This window comes from Erinaceus europaeus, chromosome 1, assembly GCF_950295315.1.
Source record: "Erinaceus europaeus chromosome 1, mEriEur2.1, whole genome shotgun sequence".
Taxonomy (NCBI): Eukaryota; Metazoa; Chordata; class Mammalia; order Eulipotyphla; family Erinaceidae; genus Erinaceus; species Erinaceus europaeus.
This window is the reverse complement of record NC_080162.1, coordinates 23546469-23570087: the sequence shown is the minus strand read 5'-3', so window position 1 is coordinate 23570087 and position 23619 is coordinate 23546469. Positions and strand designations below refer to the sequence as shown.

At 51.7% G+C, this 23619-nt stretch overlaps 2 protein-coding genes across 2 annotated transcripts in view; one reads left to right on the top strand and one right to left on the bottom strand.

Moving 5' to 3' along the window:
* CDH23 (cadherin related 23) overlaps positions 1-23619 on the bottom strand; it is a 505784-nt gene that overhangs the window by 107537 nt on the left and 374628 nt on the right. Inside the window, exons 27-31 of the mRNA XM_060201959.1 lie at positions 20938-21086; positions 8428-8488; positions 6987-7135; positions 1546-1681; positions 623-1011 (exon numbers count right to left, since the gene is read on the bottom strand). Of these exons, the coding sequence (XP_060057942.1) occupies positions 623-1011; positions 1546-1681; positions 6987-7135; positions 8428-8488; positions 20938-21086 (884 nt within the window). The remainder of the gene's footprint in view (positions 1-622; positions 1012-1545; positions 1682-6986; positions 7136-8427; positions 8489-20937; positions 21087-23619) is intronic.
* C1H10orf105 (chromosome 1 C10orf105 homolog) lies at positions 14196-19995 on the top strand. Its single transcript, XM_060202418.1, has 2 exons — positions 14196-14328; positions 17491-19995. The coding sequence occupies exon 2, from the start codon at positions 17496-17498 to the stop codon at positions 17865-17867; it is 372 nt and encodes a 123-aa protein (XP_060058401.1). The 5' UTR covers positions 14196-14328; positions 17491-17495; the 3' UTR covers positions 17868-19995.

Here is a 23619-nt window from a genome sequence, read left to right as displayed (position 1 = left end):
CAAGTCTGGTAAGAAGCCTGTCACCCATTAACTTAAAGTAAATCTAACTCCCTGCCCTCCATATGGCCTCAGGTCTCATTCTTTGCTTACTTTTGAGCTATGATATGGAATATTTTAAACTACATTACTACAAGCTTGAGAGCCACCTGAGTGTTGGGGAGGATCCCATTTAATCTCTGTCTCCACGCGCCCTATCATAAGGCCTTGATCGTCACAGTAACTCATCTTGCCTACTTTTAAAGAAGGGACTCTGAGAAAGACACATAAAGCATAGGTGGAGTGTAAGGTCCAGATAGAAGATAAAGGGTAGCTATACTAGCTACTCTGTGGAAACTAACTATGGCGATAAAGCACAAGATTTACAGCTTAGCTCCCTAACAGCCAAGGTCAAAAGAGAAAAAAGATGCCATGCCTAGAAAAAGGAAGACATCAGGCTGCCCACATACACCTCCATCTTACCCCTGGATATGACAGGAACATTTCTCTCACAGACACTGTGGGACAAGGACAAGACTGCCATGCGCACTGAAAGGAGCTCCATGAATGTTGGCTTGCTTTAAAGGGACGGAGCCCCCTGCCCCTGAGGAGACACCTGTACCATGCCTGTCCCAGCCTCTCTCACCGTGACAGGATCTATCTTGAAGAGGGCTTTGGCCTGGGCGCTGGTATAGGCATCAAAGCGGTAGGTGATCTGGTTGAGGTTGTCGATGGAGTAGGCCTGGACCCGCACAATCTCTGTGCCCAGGGCCAGGTTCTCTAAGATGGCCGTCTCATAGGACGCGTTGGAGAACTGCACAGCCTCATCCAGCTCATTGAGCAGAGTGATGTAGACGCTACAGAAGCCCTGGTTAAAGGGCGGGGCCTGGTCAGTGGCTGACACGTTCATCAGGTAGCTGGTCTTGGCCTCGTAGTCCAGGTAATCCACTGTGGTGATCAGCCCTGTGCTCTCATCAATCTCAAACTTCCCCTCAGCGCCCGACAGGATGCGGTAGTTCACCAGGCCACCATCCCCTGCGGAAAGACATTAGAGCTGATGCTGTCCCATGTGGGAGGAGGGCAGTTCTGTGGCTTCCCCAGCTGCCCACAGCACATATGCTACTGCCCTTGACAGATGCGGTCAGTGGGCTACCCAGCATGCACTGTCCCATTTTTATGCCGCCCAAGAGAGGCTCTACATAAATGTCAAGGTCCAGAACACTCTGCTAAAGACTGGCTTTGACATAAGAGCTATGCCAGACGGCATTCTGGTCCTGGAGCCTCAAAATTCAAGTTCAAACACCTCTGTTGGGTATTTGGACAAGCACAAGGCAGGAAAATGAGGGGTTTCTTATAGTGGGTGCTTTGTGCTAAGAAGGTCTTTGAAAGAGGTAGCACATCCGGCAGAGAGTTAGCCAAGATTCTTCTAGGGGACCCTCCTTGGCCTGAGGTCACTAAGTGGAGGAGAGGGAGACCCAAGGGTGACAGGCTTCACAGGAGAGGGAGGAACAAACTTAAGAAGATCATTTTGAGGCACGGGCCTCCCTGGCCTCCTCCTACTGGCCTTACCAGTGTCTCGGTCCGTGGCTCGGACAACGATGACTGACGTGCCAACACCAGCAGTCTCCCGGAGGCCCAGGCGACTGTACTGCTGCTGCGTGAACACAGGGGCCTCATCGTTGACATCCTCCACGTACACTATCACCTGCAGGAGCAGAGGCCACGGTCAGACAGGCACTGACAGGTCAGACAGGTCCCGAGTGTGTGGTCACTGCTGTCCCAGGGCAGCTCTGAGCTCCTTCATAGGGCTTGGAACTGTCTGTGGTGACTGTGACCACCCTCCCTTCCTGGAAAGACCTGGCATGTGGCAGGTGCTCAAGCACTGTCTGCTATGGAACAAACCTCTGATTCTTGGCTCTGTGGGAAACAGTGACTAATTTGTGTATCTCTGGAACTGTCAAGTCTCTCGGTTATGATGGTGATATCAGTATGATAACTCATGCCCCAGGCCGCTTCTAGAGTGATTGTGAAGGCAAAATGAGTGAGAGCCTTGAAAGAGGGGCTTCAAAAGGCAGAGAAGAATCCCATCCAAACATCAAAGGGAGACGAGACATGGAACCGTTAGCTACGGTTGTAGCAAAGGATGTCAGTGCTCAGACCTCATTAGACTCCCGGGCTTGCTCATCATCCCTCTCTACCTGGAGCCCAGGTGCCTAATCATACTCCTTGGAGCAGCCCATGGCTGGCAGGTGTGGAGCAGGAATACCCAGCTTCCTTGGCCCTGACTGGGGCAGCTGAGGGGACTCTCAGAGCTTCCTGTGAGAAGAAGTCCCAGTTCCCAGTTCCCTGTCTGCCACTTCACTAGCTGCCTTTCCTTCTTGGTCCCATGTCCCATCTCCCTTCTAGTTTCTCCTGATGACACTTCCTACTTGTAGCTTTCTTTCTTTCTTTCTTTCTTCTTCTTCTTCTTTTTTTTTTTTGCATTCAGATACACACACACACACACACACACACACACACACACACACACACACACACACACAGGGAGAGAGAGAGAGAGAGACCATAGCATTGGAGCCTGTTCCAGTGGCACAGTGGCATGGTATCTTCTGTGTGGTACTAGGATTTGAACCTGGGAAGAGGGTGTGACCAGGCAGATGCTCTACCTGCTGAAGCACCTCTCTAGCCCCACTAAAACTGGTATGCCAATCCTGGACTCAAGGTCATCTTCTGGGGACTCTGTTCAAGACTATTTCTGAACTGTGGAATTATATATGCTTTTAACCACTGCCCTTCTGTACTTTCTAACTTCTCTTCTCTTCAGCATGCATGTCTTAGAATGCTAAAAAAAATAATAAACAGTTCAAAAGCTATTTCTGAAGAGAGATGTTTGTGGCTAGAAACATGAGCCACTATTCATCCCCTCCACACAAAAACAAGGGAGCTCGAAGTCAGGCCCAGGTGAGGAGGGGAGAGTAGGTTGCCAGTCAGCCTGGTGGGAAGAGGAGTGTGTCAGCTTGCTGGTGCCCAGTCAGTCACCAGGAGGACTGCAGCTCCAGCCTCTCTTTCCAGATGATGGAGACAAAGGTACAGAGAAAGGGAGGGATACGCTCAGGGTCTCATAGTAACTGAAAGGGCTAGAAAGACAGTAGGGGTTATCTGGTGGTTTCTGAATGGGAGAGGTACCCTCCTTCCAGCCTAGAGCATTAGGGCCTGCAGGAAGGCTCCAGGAGGTGTGTGTGTGGGGGAAAGGGGGCGGGGAACACATGGGGTTGGGGCACTGATGCACAACACAGATTTCACATGTGCTCAGCAGAACAATGGAGGGTTCCGACACAGGCACAAGAGCATATGGTTATTTGGTTTCTGATTAATTACTGCCTCTGGGATAAGCCCTGGTGTCTCCTCTGGGTTTAGCTGGGAATTAAATGCCCGGAAGTAAAGGGACTTCCACTGGTGTCAGCAGAAAGGCTGGTCCAACCAGCAGAGAAATTTGTGTGAGTGGGCGAGTGGCTGCACAGAGGCAGAGGGGGGCAAAGCTTTTCTCTACTTCCCTGCGCTTGGTGTCCCTGCAGCCCTGCTATGTCATCATCCTGCTGTCCAGACACCCAGAACCCACTATGCAAAGTAATGTGCCCAACCCTGAGCACAGCTGCTCACAAGCTGGAACCTTCTAAATTTGGCTTCCCTGAGATTTTGGCTGGGGGAGAGTCTGGGTGGGGTGGGTGTGAGGGGATTTGTGTGGACACATTTCGGGAGCTCTCTTTTCTCTTTTCCATAAACAGAAAGCAGTTATCCATCTTTCAAAACTGTGAGACTTCCCTCTTCCTGAGTCTGCCGGTCCAAACAACCTTGATGCCAAGGGTCATGGAGAAGACCCAGGGCCAGCTGGACAGCATGATTACAGGGAGGGAGCCAGCACGGAGCCTGGGTGTGGTCTGTCCTCTGAGGGCTGGCTACATGCCGCTGTCTTCTTGTTGGTTTCAGCCTTGTTTTTAGCAGCATAGATAGGAGTCAAAATGGTGTGTGGTTTGCAAACCTGAGAGGCACAGATGTACAGGAAACACAGATCTGCCAAGTTCTTAATGAGCCTGAGAGCTCATTACTGAGCTACTGGATGCCCTGGAGGCGCAAGCCTGCTTTTATTCAGTGTAGTGTTTTCCAGCACGGCTGGGACAAGAGATTCCCCACCCACCCAACCACGCCATCCTCTCATTCTGTATCCTCAAGCCTCTAGTCTTGCTCTGTACTCCAGGGTCCTCATCTGGGCTATCCCTGGTCTCTGAAGCAGGAACTGGGGAATGTGGATAGTCATTGGAAGATATCCCTGCTGCTGCTGAGGAAGTAAGTCCAGGGCAAAGCTGGAATCCCCACACTGTCCTCAGGAACATTCTTGGCTTTCCTGGGACTCAGGGGGCTGTGGGGGCTGTGTACTACAGAGGCCATCAAACCCACTCCCAGCCAAGGGTCAGATTTCAACTTCCCACTCTAAAATGATGGAATAAGGCAGCAGTGGTCTCTGCATTCTGAAAAGCCTCAGGTAACACACTGTAGTGCCACAACTAAGAGCACAGGTCTGAGCAGAGTGTGGGGTCTGATCCTGTCTTGACTATTAGCACTGTGTAGCCCTATACGCTCTTTGCCACAGTCTCATCTATAAAATGGACAGAACAGTGCCACGCTTAGTGAGCGGAAGTACGTGAAGCATTTAGGAAAGTGTCTGGGGGCCAGGCAGTGGCACACCTGGTTGAGCACACATGTTACTGTGTACAAGGAGCACACATGTTACTGTGAACACACAGCGAGCACACTCTCGAGCACATGTGTTACTGTGTACAATCTCCCGGTCTCTACCTGCTAGAGGGAAACTTCACAAACAGTGAAGCAGTGCTGCAGGTCTCTCTCTTTCTCTCTCCCTTTCTGTTTTCTTTTTCTTTTTGCCTCCAGGGTTATATCACTGGGGCTCAGTGCTGGCACTTGGAAACCACTGCTCCCGGTGGCCATTTTTCTTTTTCTTTCTTTTCTTTCTTTCTTTCTTTCTTTCTTTCTTTCTTTCTTTCTTTCTTTCTTTCTTTTTTCTGGATTGGATAGAGAGAAATTGAAAGGGGAGGAGAAGATGGAGAGGAGAGAGAAAGATATACACCTGAAGACCTGCTTGACCACTTGTGAAGCAACCCACCCCTGCCTGTGCAGATGGAGAGCCAGAGCTTGAACCACGATCCTTGAGCTTGGGTCCTTACTCTTCGAGCTATGTGTGCTTAACCTAGTGCACCACTGCCTGCTCTCCCACCCCCCACAACTCCATCATCCCTTTTAGTTTATCTCTGCTCTATTAAATACAATAAAGGGAAAAAAAGAAAAAAAATGACCACTGGGTGTGGTGAATTCATCCTACTGGCACTGAGCCCCAGTGACAACCCTGGTAGCAGGAAAGAAAGCAAGGAAGAAAGCAAGGAAGAAAGAGAGAAAGAAAGAAAGAAAGAAAGAAAGAAAGAAAAAAGAAAGGAGAAAGAAAGGCAGGAGAAAGAAGGGAGGAAGGGAGGAAGGAAAAAAGAAAGGAGCACCTGACACGGGCTGGCAAGACAGCTCATGTAAAAGGGTACCTGCTTAACCATGTTTGACCAAGGTTCAAGCCCAGTCCCCACTGCACTGGAAGATTTAGTGCTCTTTCTCTCTGAAAAAGTTATTCGAGGATTGTGTTGTCTCAGCAAGGTCAAAACAGAAAGGTGCCCAGATACACTACTCTGAGGGCTTACTGCTCCTCAGGACTCAAGGGGAGAGGAGTGAGGGGACGGTGGCCGAGCTGCTGTGTCTGTACTGCTGGGAACAGACTGGTTTTGGTCTGTGTTGTACACTGCCCTGTGTCGCTGTAGACTATTTTGATCAAAAAGCTGTGTGGTTAATAGCCTGAATGCTGAGGTGCTGAGAGGAGCAGACCCTGAAAAGAGGCACTCACCTGCTCCTAGGAGGGTGAAGCCTGAGAGGGCCAAGAGGGAGGGTGTAGGTGGTGGTGGTCAAAAAGCCTTAAATCCAGGCAGCTAACCCCACCCCACTGCTGTCAGTCACTCTGCAACCTGATGTGGGCCTCACTAAGGGCAGTTCTGATGTGCAGCAAGTCTTGTGAGAATAAGCAGTTTCATGGCCATGCAGGTGAGTGTGGCTGCGTGGGACTGTCCCATGCACATTCAGCTGACTATGTCAGATCCCCAGTTACCAGGGCCCTGGGGTCATTGTGGGCAGCCCCAGGGGGTAAAGCCAAAGGGGTGTGACAGCCTCAGCCACCTCCACCTGGGCAGATCTCACTCACAGGAGCAGCTGTAAGGACCCAGGTTTCAGGGACATTAGCAGGAGATGGATGGGCCAAGGCCGAGTCACTCACTCCCCAACACCCTGCCGAAGGATGGTGACCCCAGGCAGGTGTCTGCTCACTCTTTCCAGCCAGGGGAAGCAGTGGGGCAGAGACGAGGCTGATAAGAGCTGCTGACTCTGCCCCATTTGGTTCTGGGTAAAAGTCCCCACATCCCCCCCCCCCCCCATTTCCTTCTACTTTTTGCCTCTGGGGTCTGACTCACTGGTTTAAGGGGAGGGGCTGTGACCAGCTGAGGATGCACTGGGGGGAGTAGTGGGGGGTGAGCTAGAGAAGTCATCTCACCCATCTCCTCATCTCCCTGCTGCTGGGTAGGAGTTGGTGACTATGAGGGACTAGGGTGCTAAGGACACCTCTTTCCTGTCAGTCTCACTGACTCACTTCCACGTTTAGAAAGTAAGATTTAGGGCAAAATGACATACCTGAGATTCCAGACTGGGCTGAGCCTGTGAATTGCACCACAGCCCTAGCCCTAGGGTCATTCAGCACTAAGCCCAACGGTGGCCATGTCTGGTCTGGCTGTGGCTTTGGCCCAGCCGTGAGGCCATTACTGAAGGGGACACAGGATTTCATGTCCTACTGACCGGCTGGCCACAAAAGAACCACCCCTGCCCCCCACACCCCTACCTGCCAGCTGTCTCACCCTGATGGAGCTCCGCATGGGTCCCAGATCATGGTTGTAGGCCTCCACCATCAGCACATGGGATGAGTTGCGCTCCCGGTCCAGGGGCCGGGGCCCTCGCATCAGGAGCCCGTTGCTGACATGGATCCGGAAGTTGTTGCCTTGGTTACCTAAATGGAGGGGCAGATAAGATGCTCTAGGGCAGCCCCACCTCCCCAGATCCCTGCCCCACTAGAAAAAGAGAGAGACAGGCTGGGAGTATGGATCGACCTGCCAACATCCATATTCAGCAGAGAAGCAATTACAGAAGCTAGACCTTCCACCTTCTGCACCCCATAATGATCCTGGGTCCATACTCCCAGTGGGATAAAGAACAGGAAAGCTATCAGGGGAGGGGATGGGATATGAAACTCTGGTGGTAGGAATTGTGTGGAAATGTACCCCTCTTATTCTATAGTTTTGTCAATATTTTAATTTTATAAATAAAAATTTTTTTAAAAAGAAGGGGGCCAGGCAGTAGCCCAGTGGCTTAAGTGCAAGGACTGGCATAAGGATCCTGGTTCGAGCCCCCGGCTCCCCACCTGCAGGGAGGTTGCTTCACAATGAGGGGACTTAGAGGTGGGGTACCTAGATCCCCAGAGCACTGTCCCTGCCCTGAGGTCTCAGGATCTTAGCCAATGCCCTCAAGAACAAGGCAGTCAGTCTCTGCCTCTTGCTGGTGGGGGGGGGGGAGGCAGAAGATCACTACCCTATGTCCTATATAGGGGATGCCCAGAGGTCCACACAGGGACATGAGTGGATTTAATATTTCATGGAGTTCTGGGGCACTACAAAGCAAGAAACCAAAACTTGATTGTCTAGAGGAGGTGGAATCCAGGATTCTGTGGACATCTCTGAGCTAATCCAGCACCCACTACTCCATCTGATGGTGACAGTCCTCTGGTTTTCTTTTGGGAACCTGGGGGTACACACTCTACTACTTTTACTCTATACAGTTTGTGCAGGGGTAATTTTAACGCGCTTCAGGAGTGCACAAGCCAGCATATTTCATTCTTTGGCACTATAGGTGAGGGAGGGATAGTCACATGATTTCTGCTGGACCAATGAGAGCCAATCAGCAGGGAGCAGCCCTGGAGTTCAAGGCCATGAGTGAGCAGTTCAGCGATGGACAACCGAGATAATCTCCAGAGGGCTCCCTGCTGGGAGCTGACCTTGTCTCTAAGCCCCCAGGACTTCGCTGAATTCTGAGGAACTTCAGCAGCACAGCCATCAAGTGTAGGCCCCTCACTTAAAAACATTCAACTTGGTGCAAATGACTGAAGAGTGTCCTACTTCCACCCTGTGGCCCATCTGTGTATACAGCCCCTGGGCTTCCCTGACTTCTGCTCCCAGACCTTGGCAAGGATCTGCCATCCACTGGGCAAGGTGGGAGGAGCTTTCAATCCCAAGGAAGCCCACTTACCATGAAGGATTCGGTACCACACACGCCCAAACTCGCCCTCGTCAGCATCTGTAGCTTTTAGCTGTGGGAGGATGAGACATGGGGAGTTACACTGAGAATTCAACTCCACGAGACATGTCTATAGAGGCCCTGTCCACACCACCATGCACCCCATTCCACACTTCCTGCCCAAACAGGTGCTTTTTCCACAGCAGTCGGAGGTGTAGAAGAGGAGAGGGACAGGCTTGCCTTTCTTACTCTCTGTAAAAACAAACGAATTGTGACAAGAAACAAACATGGTTTGGTGGCACCATGCTACCTTGTCCAGGTCAGGGGACCCACCAGTTGCTTTCAGATCTTCTTCTTCTAGGTTTTGAGGGAGGATAGGAGAGAAAGTGGGTGACCCACTTAGCTTTCTGGATCCAGGCTCCAAAGGTGAGCCATACCACCTCAGGTCCCCGCTCAGCCTAATGAGGTCCCAGGAACCTCATCTAGTGCTCCTACATTGCTAGACTGCTTACTTGTTTCTTGCCAAAACTTCCTTGATGTGAATCCATCGTGACCCACTCTGGGTCCTAGCCAGGTACTGTATATGGTCACAGCCCCTATGGGGACGCCCAGACACACCACCTCCTAGAGGAGGACTCTATAGTAATTCAGACCTACAACTGCTCCAATCTGGTTTCAGATAACCCTCTCTTGCTTGACTGTACCCCAGGCTGACATGTTTGTGTCCAGTGGGACTTGGCAGGTGATCTTACTGAGACTCTGCCCAGTGCTCAGTCCTTTTAACAAGGAACCCAGCCATATGGCTGTAGACAGTGGTATATCCTATCAAGTTAAGAATTGAACACCTATCTGCCCACTGTACTTCTAAAGCCAGTAGAGGATGCCCTTGCAAGTGATGCAGGAAGAGGCCTGAGGGAAACATCCACAGGTCATTTCTGGATCTGCCTGTCTATTCCCTCTGCTAGAGCTGGCGTTTTCTTCTTGAACATGGCCAGGGATAACCAATTGCCTGGGATTTCTTATCTTGGGTTCAGAGAAAGCATGAGCCAGTCTTTCTAGTTGTAAGAAGTGGGAGTATCACTAGGCAGTTTTCAAAAAGACATGGAAACACTGATTTGAAGGGACACAGGACTCCTACGATCATACTTACAGTATTCACAATAGCCAAAATAAGGAACTAACCTAAATGTCCTTCGATAAACCACTGGATAAAGAAGTTATAGGGTAGGGCTCAGTGGTGGCGCACCTGATTGAATGTACACATTACAGTGCACAAGGACCCCAGTTCAAGCTCCTGGTCTCCACCGGCAGGGGAGAAGATTCACGAGTGGTGAAGCAGAGCTATAGGTCTCTCTCTGTCTCTCTCTCCCTCTCTTTCTCTTTCCATACATACATATCCACAATAAACACAAATACTAAACTTTAAGAAGTTATGGGGGGCCCAGTGGTGGCACATCTGGTTGACTGCACATGTTACAATGCACAAGGACCTGGGTTCGAGCCCCTGATTTCTACCTGCAGGGGGGGGGAAGCTTCACAAGTGGTGAAGCAGGTCTGTAGGTGTCTCCCTGTCTCTCGTCCTCTCTACCTCCCCACCCACTCTCAATTTCTCTGTCTCTACTGAAATAAACAAATAAATAAACAGAAAAGTTACATATCTAATAGAATCGTACTCTTCAATTTAAAAAACTGAGATTGTATCAGTTGGGATCAAATAGGTAGAACTGGAGTTGATGTGACATTAAATGTGAAGAGGTGAAAGAAAGGCTACGGAATGGTTTCACTCATGAATGCAGAGAATTAAACAAAACAAATAGTAATAATCACCAAAATGACTCTTAAGGTTCTGTGAAGACTGTGGTGGTCACTGGAGGGAATGGGGAATGGAAGTGGGGAGGGGAGAGGCAGAGGGTCTCTGTTGTAATGACACTGAGTTTTTAGTGGTAGGTAAAGTGAGTTGTGTATGTATGTGGGGGCCCCAGGAAGATAAAACCGCACTTCTAGGGATGCTGGTGCACTTGGTTAAGTGCAAAAATTACAATGCACAAGGACCCAGGTTCAAGCCTCTGGTCCCCACCTGCAGGGGGAAAGCTTCACCAGTGGTGAAGCAGGGCCACAGGTTTCTCTGTTTCTTTCTCTTCCTTTTCAATTTCTCTCTGTCTCTATCCAATAATAAATAAATAAAAAGAATAAAAGAAAAGAAAGAAAAAAAAACTACACTGCTAAAATCTTTAATATTGTAGATCCACGCTACATCAAGGGAAAAAGATAGCGTGGGTGTACTCACAGCATCCTTGCCCTTCCCCACCAGCCCTTCCCCATCACTCCCTTCTTGTCACTGCTCTGCCTGAGCCCTACAGGTCCCCTGCTGTTTCCTGAACACCAAGTGCAAGCTGGTCTCAGGGCTCTGCCTTTGCTGCTCCCTCTGCCTGGCCAGAGCGCCCTCCAGTATCTGCATGCTCACTCTCATTCTCTGGCCTCTGCTTACAGTTCATCTTCCCATGAACCCTCCCCTGATCATTCTATAGGAAACTCTAGCCTCTATTCCAATATGATTTTTTTTTTAAAAAATAAGTATTTAAATTTATTTTTTGGTATTATCTTTATTTATTGGATAGAGACAGTGAGAAATTGAGAAGGAAGGGGGTGATAGAAAGGGGGTAAGACACAGAGACAGCTGCAGCCCTGCTTCACCACTTGTGAAGCTTTCTCCCTGCAGGTGGGGATCAGGGACTTAAACCCAGGTCCTTGTGCATTATAACATGTGCACTCAGCCAGGTGTGTCACCACTCGGCCCCTCTATTCCAGTATTCTGACCTTCCTACCCCCAGCACTCTCTGACACACACTATTTGTTTACTGTTTATATTTCCTTAGGAAGAAACTGGCCCACCTTTCTATCTCAGTCTCTGGAGCAATATTCCTGGCACAGACTATGTGTAAATATTTGTTGAATGAATAAGTGAATAACTTAGTTCCAGATCTCTGGTGAGAAGCAGTAAAGCTGACATGTAGCAAACAGAAGTAAAAGGCACACACTACATAACATGACAGGATTTGGGGCCCTAGCCCTAGTTGTTTTGGAAGCCCAGCGGCAACTCCACCTTTCGGTTTGATTTTTCCTTTGATTCACTGAGAATCCCAATATTTATCCATATACTTCTCCTTTTGCCCATGCCAGTGTGCACTGAGGTTTTGATTCTTGCTGTCTGAGATCCCATTTCAAGCTTTCCTATCTCTGCCAGTTGGATAAATTCTGTCAAAAGTCTACCAAGCACAACCCCAAGCCAGGCACTATGGGGAGGCCCAGAGAAGTGGGTGGCTTCCTGCTTGCAAAGAACAAGAAATCAGAGGCCATCAAAGTCTGGATTAGGGAGAAAGTTTCCATAAGAAGAAGCTGTGGAAGAGTAGAAACGGCCTGGCTTAGCCCAGAGGGAAGAATACTGAATGTGAGCAAAAGCAGAGGGGCTGGCAGTTGGACAAAACATAGAGATATGATGGGAGGTCCGAGAGCTTCAGAAACAGCAAAGGGGTTTTTTCTTCAGGGCAGCAGGGTTGGAGTGGGGGTGAGGGAGGAGCTCTGTGGAATGCACAGGCCAGAAATGACAGGATGAAAGGTAGTGTGAGGATAATGAGTCTGGCAGCAGGAGTCCTCCAGACTCCCTGGGCACCTAGGGACTGAAGTCAGTGTCTTCAAGGATTTGACGGTCCCCTCCCTCAAGACATGTTTTTAAAAAATGGAGACATACATTGGAATGGCAGGGGCAAGGGTTCCACATGAGTGTCAGTCTATCAATGAATGGCTATGTGACCATGGCTAAGTAACTTTGCTCCCTGAGCTGTAGTCTCTGCATCTACAGACTGGACCCAGCGAAAACTAAACTCACAGGGCAGGTGGGAATATGAGAAAATAATCTAGGTAAAGTGCCCTGGGTGGTCTTCGGTACAGGGCTATATGTTGAACAACATGAGTTACGCCGCCGTCTGGGAGGCCTTCTTTTAGGAAGCTGGGGTGTCTGGGCTGCCCCTATGTACTGTGGAGTTCTTCTCCCCATTCCTGAGATGGCTAAGGAGGATAGAAGACAGAAGGGCACACGGTGTGCTCCAGCAGTTCAGATCTGCAAAGAGTGAGGACAGGGGAGAGGCTGAGAGGATACTCCAGCTACCTCTGTCCTTGGTGAGATGTCCTTCATGACTCTTTCCCCGGCCTATGCCATCCAGGGAGCTTTGACTCCTATCACCTTAGGAAAGGTAGGTTTTTTAACTTTTCTCTTTCTTTTTTTTGCCTCCAGGGTTATCACTGGGTTTTGGTGCCAACACTATGAATCCACTGCTTCTGGTGGCCAGTTTTTATTTTCCCCCATTTTATTGGATAGGACAGAGAGAAATTGAGAGAGGAGGGGGAGATAGAAAGGGAGAGAGAGAGAGAGAGAGAGAGAGAGAGAGAGACACCTGTAGACCTGCTTCACTACATGTGAAGGGTCCCCCCTGCAGGTGGGAAGTGGGGGCTCAAGCCTGGATGCTTGCATGAGTTGTTGCACTTTGTACTGTGTGTGCTTAACTGGGTGTGCCACCACCTGGCCCCCGAAACTTTTCCTGATGGGGGACACAGTCATCTTGGGAAGAGAAGGCCAGTGAAAATGAGGTGAGTAAAGTGGGGGGTTGTGAATGCAGGGGTCCTTGTCAGGGTGGGTCTGGCTGTTGGGAACATTTATGAGCTGATGCTGCTCATGGTATCAGCTGCCTCTGTCCAGGCCAGTCTACCCATTTTGGGGGGAAAGCACCGTGTGCCCCAGCACTGACTTGCTAGGTGATCCTGGTCGGCCACAACTCTCTGGTGCTCAGTCTCATCCCCAGAGAGGGTGAGATGACTCCTGAGTTAGCACAGCCCTCCTGGGGCCCTTATTGAGTGATTAAGGGATATGGGCACAAGAGAGGAGCTGAATGGTCCAAGCTGGGGGTCCCCCACTGGGGGGGGGGGCCCAGGCTCAGGTCTTAGGCTGAGTCATTACTCCCCCTTGTATTGTATTTCTGATCCTTGGTGGGGAAGTTGACTCAGTGGGCAGCTGGTTGCCAGGGAAGCTCCAGCTTTAGGGAAGGAGGCTGGGGGGAGGGCAGTATGGGGGGGATTGCTAGTATACATGTGTGTTATGTGGAAGAGGGAGAGTCTGCCACCCAATCTCTAAGAAACAGTCCTGCTTCCCCACCCCCCCACCCCATCCTATGCTTCCTATCCTGTTAGGTCTTCCAGCTTTGAATCTGCTTGTCCCCACTCACTTCTGCAAAGGGGCTTTTCTGGGGAGCTGCTGGAAGGTGAGAGCCCCAAGGACCCTGCTAGGGTAGAAGGAAGAGAGACCTGGGGGCTGCCAAGGCCTATCTGTCTGCCTCCTGCTCCCCTCCCTCAGCTGAGTGGCTTGTAGCCCCTCTCCCTGGTAACCTGGAGGCTGCCAGGCACCGAATAGCCACCCGCTGGCTCTCCCCCTCCCCCTAAACTATTCAAGTGGGATGAGGGGGTGAATGTCCTGGGACCTGTAGAGGCAGTGAAAGCTGAAAGCGGCCCCTGAGCCCCCCAGTGCCTCTGCCCCAGAGTAGGGCTCCAAGGAGACAGGCTAGAGTAAGGCCTCAGGAAGCCAAGGAGGGAGCCTCTCCCTCCTCCCAGTTCAGTTGCCATCCCTACCCTTCTGGTTGTCCCCTCCCCCAAGGCAGGGCCTAGACTCTTCCAGACAAAGCCAGATCTAGCTGGAGAGAGGGCAGGCAGACCACTGTGCCCAGCCTGGCTGACTGAGCAGAGCCCAGGTAGGGCTGGTGGATCACAGGGGAGAACCGGTGTGCCTCAAGCCTTCCTTGGGCATCGGAGAAGACCCCTGGGGACTGCTGAGAAGAGCAGAAGGGACTGCTGAGGGCTGACTCTGAGGTCAGTGTTTGGGAAACAGCAGGAGAAGACTGGGTGAGGAAAGAGGTCTCAGATAAAAGAAGGAGGTCTCTGCTCTACAGAGCTCTGAGGAAAAGAAGGTTCTAGACTGAGCTCGTAGAGCAAGGCCTAGCAGGACACCCAGAACCCTGAAAGGCAATGAAAAGCTTCATCTGCTCTCACACCCCTAGCCTTGGGCTGGCGGAGGCCTCCTCTCCACACAGCCAGCCGGCCCCAGCAGCTCGGGCTGCTATGTGCTTCAAGAGGGATGGCATGATGCCTTCAAGCATCACTGATGCTCTTGCTTCCACAAAAACTCCTCATGCTAAGTACAGTCTCTCTTCTCATTGAAGTGTATCTCACACACTGAAGACTGGGCTTACTTTGCTAGCCTGCCAGGGTCTTGAGGCCCATGAAAAGACCTTTTAGTAACATCCTGACTAAGGAGGGCAACTCCTACACCAGCCTGCACTTTCCCTACCCCCAGCCAAGCTCTGCCCAGGTTAAGATTGAGGGACAGTCAGCTTCCTCCCTTTGGGAGATGGGCATGGGCACACCCATCCCTCCTCTGGGTTCAGACTCAAGCAAAGTCTCCTCCAGCTGCTCGGCTATAGTGCTCTCTAGGCCCGATGCCTGGAAGGCGGCGGCCCTGGGCAGCAAGATGGGCATCAAAGTTTCCAGCTGGGGTGTGAGAGGAGTGGCTCTGTCTGGAAGTGCTAGAAGGAGCAGTGGAGAGAATGGGTGGGAGGTGGGGTGGGGTACGTGGATGCCCTCAGTCAGCTGGGGGCAGAGCAAGGCTGCAGGAAGGGCACAGGGAGTTGGGAGCTGAATCCTGAAGTTGGTGAGTACCTGGGGTGGATACAGGGGCTTGGGAGGGTGAGGCTAGGTGGTCACCCAACTCCCTGTCAGTGTGGACTCAGCAGCCCACCCCAGAGTGCTAGCACTGACTTCAGGCTTTTCCTTCTGCTGTGCGTTGGAGCTAGAAACTCGGTTGTGAGTTAGACGCATGTGCAAGCCGGGCACAGGAGGGAATCTGCTTTCTACATGCTACTCCTTAGCCACATGCAAGTCCCCAAGGTCTTCTAAGAGAAATGATTGCTTTTCATGAGATTTGACTGGATTTCCTGGCTTGTGTTTGTAGAAATGAAAGACCACAGACGAAGGCCTACAAACTAGTTTCAGTTTGCTTCTGTGTTCTGTCTACTCCATAGCAGCGTTTGAATATTTGGAAAAAAAAATTATTTCAAACGTTTTAAGAATCAAGTCTGTCTAGCTTTTGCTTCCCCTCCCCTCTTTCTCCTTTAGCAGACTTGCATTTGTTTCTGTCATGTAAACACCAGGAAAATTTGCCTAGAAGTTTAATGTCTGTCTTTCCTTGGGAAAACAGCAGAGCTGAGCACACAGGGCCTGTGTTCTGATGTCCCATATGCCTGGCTGAGGCGTCCCCACCTCGAGAGGGCCTGACCAGCTCTCCATGGAGACCTGTCTGTCTGTCCTCAGAGGCTACATTTCATATAGCTGCTCAGCTCTGTAAGCCTCCCTTCCCCCACTTCTAGATATGTTCAGCCAAAAGCTTAGCCTAGCTTTCTGTCTGTGAGGACCAGCCTCTATGCTCTCTCCAGTGGGGTGATCTTAGGTGATAAAAGGGGGACTGGTGTCTGAGGGAGCTGGTGCTTCACCTTGTTCACACTTCGACTTTCTGTGGGTTATTTTCCACCTGTTCTCAAAGTAGCTCCAGGAGCCCAGAAAGGGGGGTGGGGGGCAAGGAGAAGCCACAGGGTTGGCAAAAATACAGGACCAGGAGCCAGGAAACCTGATTCTGGCCTTCACTTGGTCACTGGCCCACTATATGGTCCTGTTCTTGGTTGTCCCTTGTCTGGGCTTAGCCTCCTCTCGTGCCATGGACATAGGCAGACAACCGTAGGAAGGAACAATAGGAGTGGCCCTGGGCCCAGGTGAAAAGTCATGCAGCGGGCCTGCAGGGAGGATGGAGAGCTGTGGCGAAGGGGCCAGCTGCTGCTGCTGCTGCTCAGTCCTCATCACTGGGGGTCAGGAAGGCCCCATGTTGCCAGGGCAGAGATTCTGACATTGAAAGACAAACCAGACAGCCAGACATCTTTGTGAAATATGGCTGTGTGTGAGCTTTTAAAACATCCACCATTAATTCAAATTTATCAAAACACTGCAAGGATTTAATGAAACACACTGGGGCCCCAGGTTTGCAGCCTCAGAGGTAGAGACTTGCTACCTGCGGTACCTTGTCATCTGTGACTTGCTCCTGCTATCAGAGCAGGTCACCTACTAGTGGAGTTTGTCTCAGGTCCCAAGCTTTCAGGTGTGAGACTCTATTGTAATTCGCAAGACTGACTTTAGAATGCCTATAGGCATTACTATCTGTCTCCATTGTGGTGGATGGGAAGGGAAAGATGGGAAAGGGGTAGAGGGGGAGGAGACAGCGAGCTATAGCACTACGTCATCACTCATGAAGCTTTTCTTTTCTTTCTTTCTTTCTTTCTTTCTTTCTTTCTTTCTTTCTTTCTTTCTTTCTTTTTCTTTCTCTCCAGGGTTATTGCTGGGGCTTGGTGTCTGTACTACGAATCCACTGCTCCTGGAGGCCATTTTTTCCCAATTTTATTGCCCTTGTTGTTGTCCTTATTGTTATTTTTGCTATTGATACCATTGTTGTTGGATAGGACAACAACAGAGAAATTGAGAGAGGAGGTGAAGACAGAGAGGAGGAGAGAAAGGTAGACACTTGCAGACGTGCTTCACTGCTTGCGAAGTGACCCCCCCTGCAGGTGGGGAGCCGGGGGCTCGAACCGGGATCCTTACGCCAGTCCTTGCGCTTTACGTCACATACACTTAACTGGCTGCACTACCACCTGACCCTCCCTTCATGAAGCTTTTCCCTGGCAGGTGGGGACCAGGGGCTTGAACTGGAGTCTTTGACTATGGTTAACATATGTCCTCTGCTACCACCAGGAACCCCTGCCCTAAGACTTTGGACTGGCCACCTTTCTGGGCCTCACTCTTCTAACCTATGAAACGGTCACAATGCTATCTGTAGCTACTGTGGCTGTGCACAGTCCCCTCTAATGTCTCCCTCCCCCCTCAGCCCTGGGTGCAACTGACTTCCCTCCAACTTCTATCCCATTTATGTTGCAGGAGCCATGAACACAGAGGGTCCCAGTGCCCTGGCCCTCCTCACAACCCCTGTCACCCCTGGGAGGCCTGCAGAGGCGGCTAACCCGCTGCCCATACTCATCGCCCTGGCCTGCATCTTCCTCCTGCTGGCCACCTGCCTGCTGTTCATGACTTTCTGTAAGCCGGCTGCACTTGACCCCAGCCGCCACCGGGCTCGAGAATGCATGCCCCACCACCCTGGGAGCCCCAGCGAGCCCCAGCTCCGGCTCTGGAAACGCCTGGGCTCCCTGCACCACTCCCTGCACAGCTTCCGCAGGGGCCGGCCTGCCCCTCGCTGCCCTGTGCTGGGCCATGGTGACAACCAGGACAGTGACTGCATGGAATCAATCAAAATGTAATTAAATGTCCCCTTCCTCCAAAGTCCACTTGCTCCGCTTTGGACAGAATGCAGCACTGTGGGTGACAGGAGGACAGTGACCTCAGCCACCTGAGCCAGATGGTCATCCCCAGAGGTCACCCCCTTTGTGCCCAGGCCCAGACCCTTCCCCAGCAATGGCCATGAAAAGCACACTTCTCACAGCACACCCTTTAGCTACTGGAAGACTCTGGGACCAATTATTTGCTGAACAACCAGAGCTCTCTGGATCTGTGACCTGAGGCACCTGAGGAGTACAACTCAAGGTTCTCAGTGTCCCCCACAATAAGGCACAAGCCACCTCCTGGAATAGTGTCTGTGCTTCCAACAGAAGCTTGGCTGGCTCTCCATGTGGCAAGATGCGGCTCATATTCCAGGGTACTTGGCCACAGATTCCCTCCAGCCAATGACATCCACAGCCCAAATTGGGGGCAAGGTACTGCCTGTCTTCTGTGCCAACTTGGTGGGGAACCCAGAGCCTCCTCTCCTTGTATTCCCTGGGCCTTGCAGGCTGTCTAGTAACCCCTGGGAGCAGCAGCAGAGTTTGGGGTGTCTGTAGGGGAGAAAGGCAACAGGAAGAACTCAACTCTACCTAGATGATATTATCTCAGAGCCATGTCCACGGCCACCATCAGTGAACTCATGGATGTGCCTGGAAAGGGATGTGGTTAAGTCAGGCAGCTCCTGACAGAGGCCAGGACTGGAGCTGTTGATACAGCAGGGAACTAGGTGGTGCTAGTAGCTGGGGTTGATGTCACCTAGAGTCTGAGGATACATCATATTAGCTCCTCCCCGTGAATGGAAGGGTCCAGCCCTCTCCAGGCCTACTGTGGGACCTCAGGCCTGCATCCCACTGGCTCTACTCTGTCTTTGATGTGACTTCTCCAGTGACTGGAAATTGCCAAAAGAAACTCTACTGGGGAAGGGGCTTCTCAGAATTTCAACCCTCAGTTTCTCCTGGTCTTAGGATGCCTCCATAAAATGCTTTGATTGAATCCCTAAATTGGAGAGTGAGCCTGAGCTGCCACGCCTCTGATGCGGTATGCCAGTTGTTCAGGCCCACTTAAGTCCTGCCATGGGGCTGTGGCATCCCACCCTGCTGTGATCTGCTGTGCAGGCAGCTGAAATTTCTCAAAGGCCAAGTTCTGGTCTTACCATTCCCCAGCTCTGAAACTTTCACTGGCTCCCTACTGCTGGTTAGATAAAGTCAGAGATCGTTAGTCTGGCATCTGGGGCCTTTTGGGAACTGGTTCAAAACTCACTTTCTGGCCTTCTCTGGAGTGAAGTTGAATTATTTGTCACCCCCTGGCTGTGGCTTGTGCTCACATGGCATCTCCCTCCAGGAAGCCCTCTTTGCTTTCCAGCTGACAGCCACCTCCAGCCTGGCACTACCCTCCACTTTGTACCTCTTGGAAGAGGACAGGATCAAGTCCCTGGCACAGTGGTCACCCTTGGCTGGCTTCTTCTCCCTTCTCTGAGCCTGAGAACCCACAGAGCGCTCAACCCCTCACACTGCTTCACCAGCACCGGCACAGAAGTAGGAGGCCCACCCCTCCAAGTGGAGGCATCTTGGGCAAAGCTCTTCTTCCTCAGACAGCACAGAGGGAGACTGTCTGTCCAAGTAGGACTTGTTGGAGAATCCCTAGTCTGCCTTCAGGCCTGTCTTATGTCACCGAGTGAATCTGGCTTATCCAGACACTTACACTGGGGAACTAGGAGAAGCTATTCAAGTCTGAACTTTTCCAGGAGAAAGGGGGAGACTCTGGGCTTCCCTTTCTATTCTAACACCACAGTCTGCATAGCGTTGTGTACATAGAAACCAGCTCTCAGGGCTTGACAGTGAGGCAGGCCACCCCCCCCCCCCCCCCCCCCGCCGCAGGGCTCTGTCTCTCCCTGTGCTACTGCTTGTTAAGCTTTTTCTGCCTAGTGTTCCACAGGCCATCTGGATTCCACCTGCAATGGACCACCCATTTAAGACCCTGAGGTCTGAAGGAAAATGAAGACCTGGGAATGGGGTGGGGTCTCTTAAGATCTGGTCATACTGCCAGGTACACAGTTGGTCCTAGGAGCCCCAGCATTGAGCTGGGGTGGCAGGTATGAGGTCAAAGAGGGGTGGGGCATAGAAGCTCAGTTATATGTGTGTGGGGGAGTAGTTGGGGATGGGGCCGGGGTGGCTTTCCAAAGCCCCAGAATCTGAGACCCAGAGCAGAAAACCTCATCCTCCTTTCTGAAACCAGCCTCCAGTCCATTGCACATCTCTGTAGCTTCCTGACCCCCCCCCCCCCCCCGATCTGTAGCCAGCTCCCAGTTCCTGCCCTGCTGCCTCCAGGCCCCAGTGAAGGGAGGTGGGCCAACCCCTGGTCTCCCGCTCTCCTGCCCTGCTTTGCTGGGTGCCTGGGAGCCTGCCCCAGTGGACAGGCCCAGATTTGCTATCTTTGGCTCAGCTTCCAAGTTGGAAACCCCTGCAGCCACTGAAGTGGGTAATTCATTCCTAGTCTCCCTCCCTAACCAGCCTCTGAGGCAAGGTGGGGGAGGGTGCCCAAGTCCCATTCTTTGGTCCCCTTCTGCTCCCCTTGGAGCAGAGCTGTCACTCCTGCTCCCTGGGCAAAGGAGTCCATTCTTCTTGTGCCTGTTTACTTCCCAAGGGGGAGCCTGGGCCAAGCACCCTGTGAAAGCCGCTCTGTTCTGGGCCTCCCAGGGGCCCTGGCTCTCTTTTTTCTATTCCTTTCTGGGAAAATATGACATCTCAGTCTTTCCAGTGGGGAGAGGAGGAGGAGAGAGCTCATGGGATCAGGGAGAGCCAGGCTTTCCTTCTGTTTGCTGGGGAGCCCTGGCTGACCTCAGCTACATCACCTGGAGGTGTAGATGCTGTAGGGGGTAGAAACTAGGGTCCCTCTTGCCCCACTGGCTGCTTTTGCTTTGGAGCAGCTGCGGGAACCACTTCTATTTCCATCCCTTCCTGTCACCATGCCACCGAGCATGTGTGCTGAGAGCTGAGTGTGGCTCTGCTGGTCCCCAGCCCGCCACCTGCCCCAGGGGCCGGAGCCACCTGCCTGTACAATGCTGTGGCCCTCAGGGATGTCCTCAGGGACGCTGGCCTCATAGCTGCTCTGCAGGAAGATGGGCCGGTTGTCATTCACATCGAGGACAGTGACAAACACGGTGGCTGTGCCGGTGCGCCGCTTGCCGACGGGGCCGTTGTCTGTGGAGTGGAAGGAGGGGAGCTGTCAGCAGTGACCTGAGGGGTGCACTCTTGGGCACTGCACGTTTCAGGCACCAGCTCTGGCTTTTGTGGAGGCTGCTTCTTTTTCAGAAGGAACAACACTCACTGGTCTCAGCTATGCAGGCACCATTCTTTTTTTTTTTTTTTTTTTACAACAGGCACCATTCTAAGCTGTTCAGCCCTCACAAGTCTGTGAAGTGGAAGTTTTTACTATCACCCCCATTTTAGAGAAGATAGGTAACTGATGTATGGAGTATGTTGAATGGGGGCACCCCCTCTCCCCCAAATATAAACCTTTGCGAATCCCTGGAAGCCTATAAGCGTAAATTTATTAGGAAAAGGGATTTTGTTGTTACTGTTGTTGCCTTCAGGGTTACTGCTGGGGTGCGGTGCCTGCATCACGAATCCACTGCTCCTGAAGGCCATTTTTGTCCCCCCCTTTTTTATTGTTGTTGTGGTTATTATTTTTATTGTTGTTATTGATGTCATTGTTGTTGGCTAGGACAGAGAGAAATGGAGAGGAGAGGAAGAGAGAAAGAGGGAGAAACAGACACCAGCAGACCTACGTCACTACTTGTGAAGCGACCCCCCTGCAGGTAGGGAGCCGGGGGCTCGAACTGAGATCCTTACATGGGTCCTTGCACTTGGCGCCATGTGCACTTAACCCACTGCCCTACCGCACAACCCTCAAAAAGGAATTTTTGAAGGTGTAGTTAAGGATCTTGAGACGAGAATATAGCATGGGTCATGACAAGGGTGCTGTGTGTGAGAGGCAGACAGAGGGGGATCTGAGCTAGGGAAAAGCAGGCCACATAAGTGGGAGGCAGAGGCTGGAGTTCTGCACCCACAGTCTAGGGGCCTCTAGACTTCCCTGAGTGGGAAGTGAGGAAGCTTCTTCCCCAGAGCCTGAAGAAGGTGTGCAGTCCTCCTCACATCTTAGTTCAGAGCTTCTGACCTCTGGGGCCCTGGGAGAACACACTCTGTGCTTTTCAGCCCCCAAGCTAGTGGTGACTTGTTCTGCAGTTCTGGGAAATAGACACAAATGCTGAGGTTACAGAGTCAACCATCTAACTGTCAGCAGGGCCAGGTGTGTAAGGCCCAGGACACACTTGAGGGGCAGCTGGCTCCTGTTCTAAGCCAACTGTCAAAGTGTGGAACCAGTGACACTAGATCTTTTGATTTCTCAACAGAAATTGAGCTTTCAAATGAAATGTGGTTTTAAAAGCTCATGAGTAACTGTCTTTCTTTACACAGAAACACTGATGGCTCAGACCAGCATGTCCACAGAATAGACTTGGCCTATGTAACCTCTGTCTCAAAAATGCTTGGTCTCTGAGCCTCAGCTATCCAGATATCATGCCCCTGGGTTCCTTACTGGACCCTTCCTGGCTTGAGAAGTGGTCCAAGCCCAGGAGAAGAAGTTTCCAGGGGCGGGAGCTGTGCCCAGAGCTGTGTCAGGCCAGGCCCAATGTCCCTGGGAGGAGTGTGGGCTGAAGGCTCCTCCAGGGCCTTGTTTAACTGCCCCTTCTGGGGACAACGTGAACTGGCTGGTCCCTAAGAAGGTCAGAATCTGTGCTCTGTCCTGCTAGCAAGTGCTTGAAGCCAGGGCTGGGCTTGAGGGATGACAGGTTTCCCCAGCACAGGAGGGCCACCAGAGGATAGGCTGGCTGGGGAAAAACTATGGGCTGGAAAGAGTAGACTCCTAGAGCCCATTCCACTCTTACCCAGAGCCCACCCCAGGTTTGAAACTGGGCCCATGGTGGAGGAGGGGGTGTCTCATTATACCCTACTTCTCATCTGACACCTTTGAGGGCCTCCCTGTTTGGAGATGAGATCAAACTTCCAGCCTAAGGTCTAGGCCTCTATGAGTTGTCCCCACCTGTCACAGCCTCCTCTCCCCAACATGTGTGACACTTGGGTCAGCTGCTGCTACTCACATCATTCCTTCCCACCTTAGTCCCTTGCTTGGGTGGGCTTCTCACACCAAAACATCCTCCCTGCATCCCCACTACTATCCTTGGTCTGCAAGGCAGTGGTGGGCAGGCCTTGCTTCTTCACAGAAGCAGCCTCCTCCTCCTTCTGTGTACATCCATGCTTGGACATCCCTCTGGGAACCCTCCCTCCTGGACTCTGAGATGGAGGTTTCAGCAGCTGGAGGGATGAGCATGGGGCCGAGGTCAAGCCAACCAATGCACCTCACTTGCTTGACCATGAAGCAGGTTGACAGGCTCCAGAGCAGAATAAAACCACTCTGAGCATGTCTGAGCATTTCTACAGGGGAGTCTGGGGAAGAAATCAAGCTGCCTTGATCCCAAGGCACTGAAGGCCAGTCTATAGTCACAGCCCCCTGAGCATACCCGATCTCAGAAGCTAAGCAGGGCTGGGCCTGGTTAGGACATGGATGAGAGACACTGAAGGCCAGAGCTACAGCAGTTGTTGGTCACCATGTGAAGCCAGCACGCAGGAGGCAGAGCCAGTCAACACAGAGAGGCAGAGGCCTGGTGGCACACCA

Excerpts from the sequence above, each read along its gene's own strand:
- C1H10orf105 (XM_060202418.1), top strand. The coding sequence starts at position 17,496 with ATGAACACAGAGGGTCCCAGTGCCCTGGCCCTCCTCACAACCCCTGTC.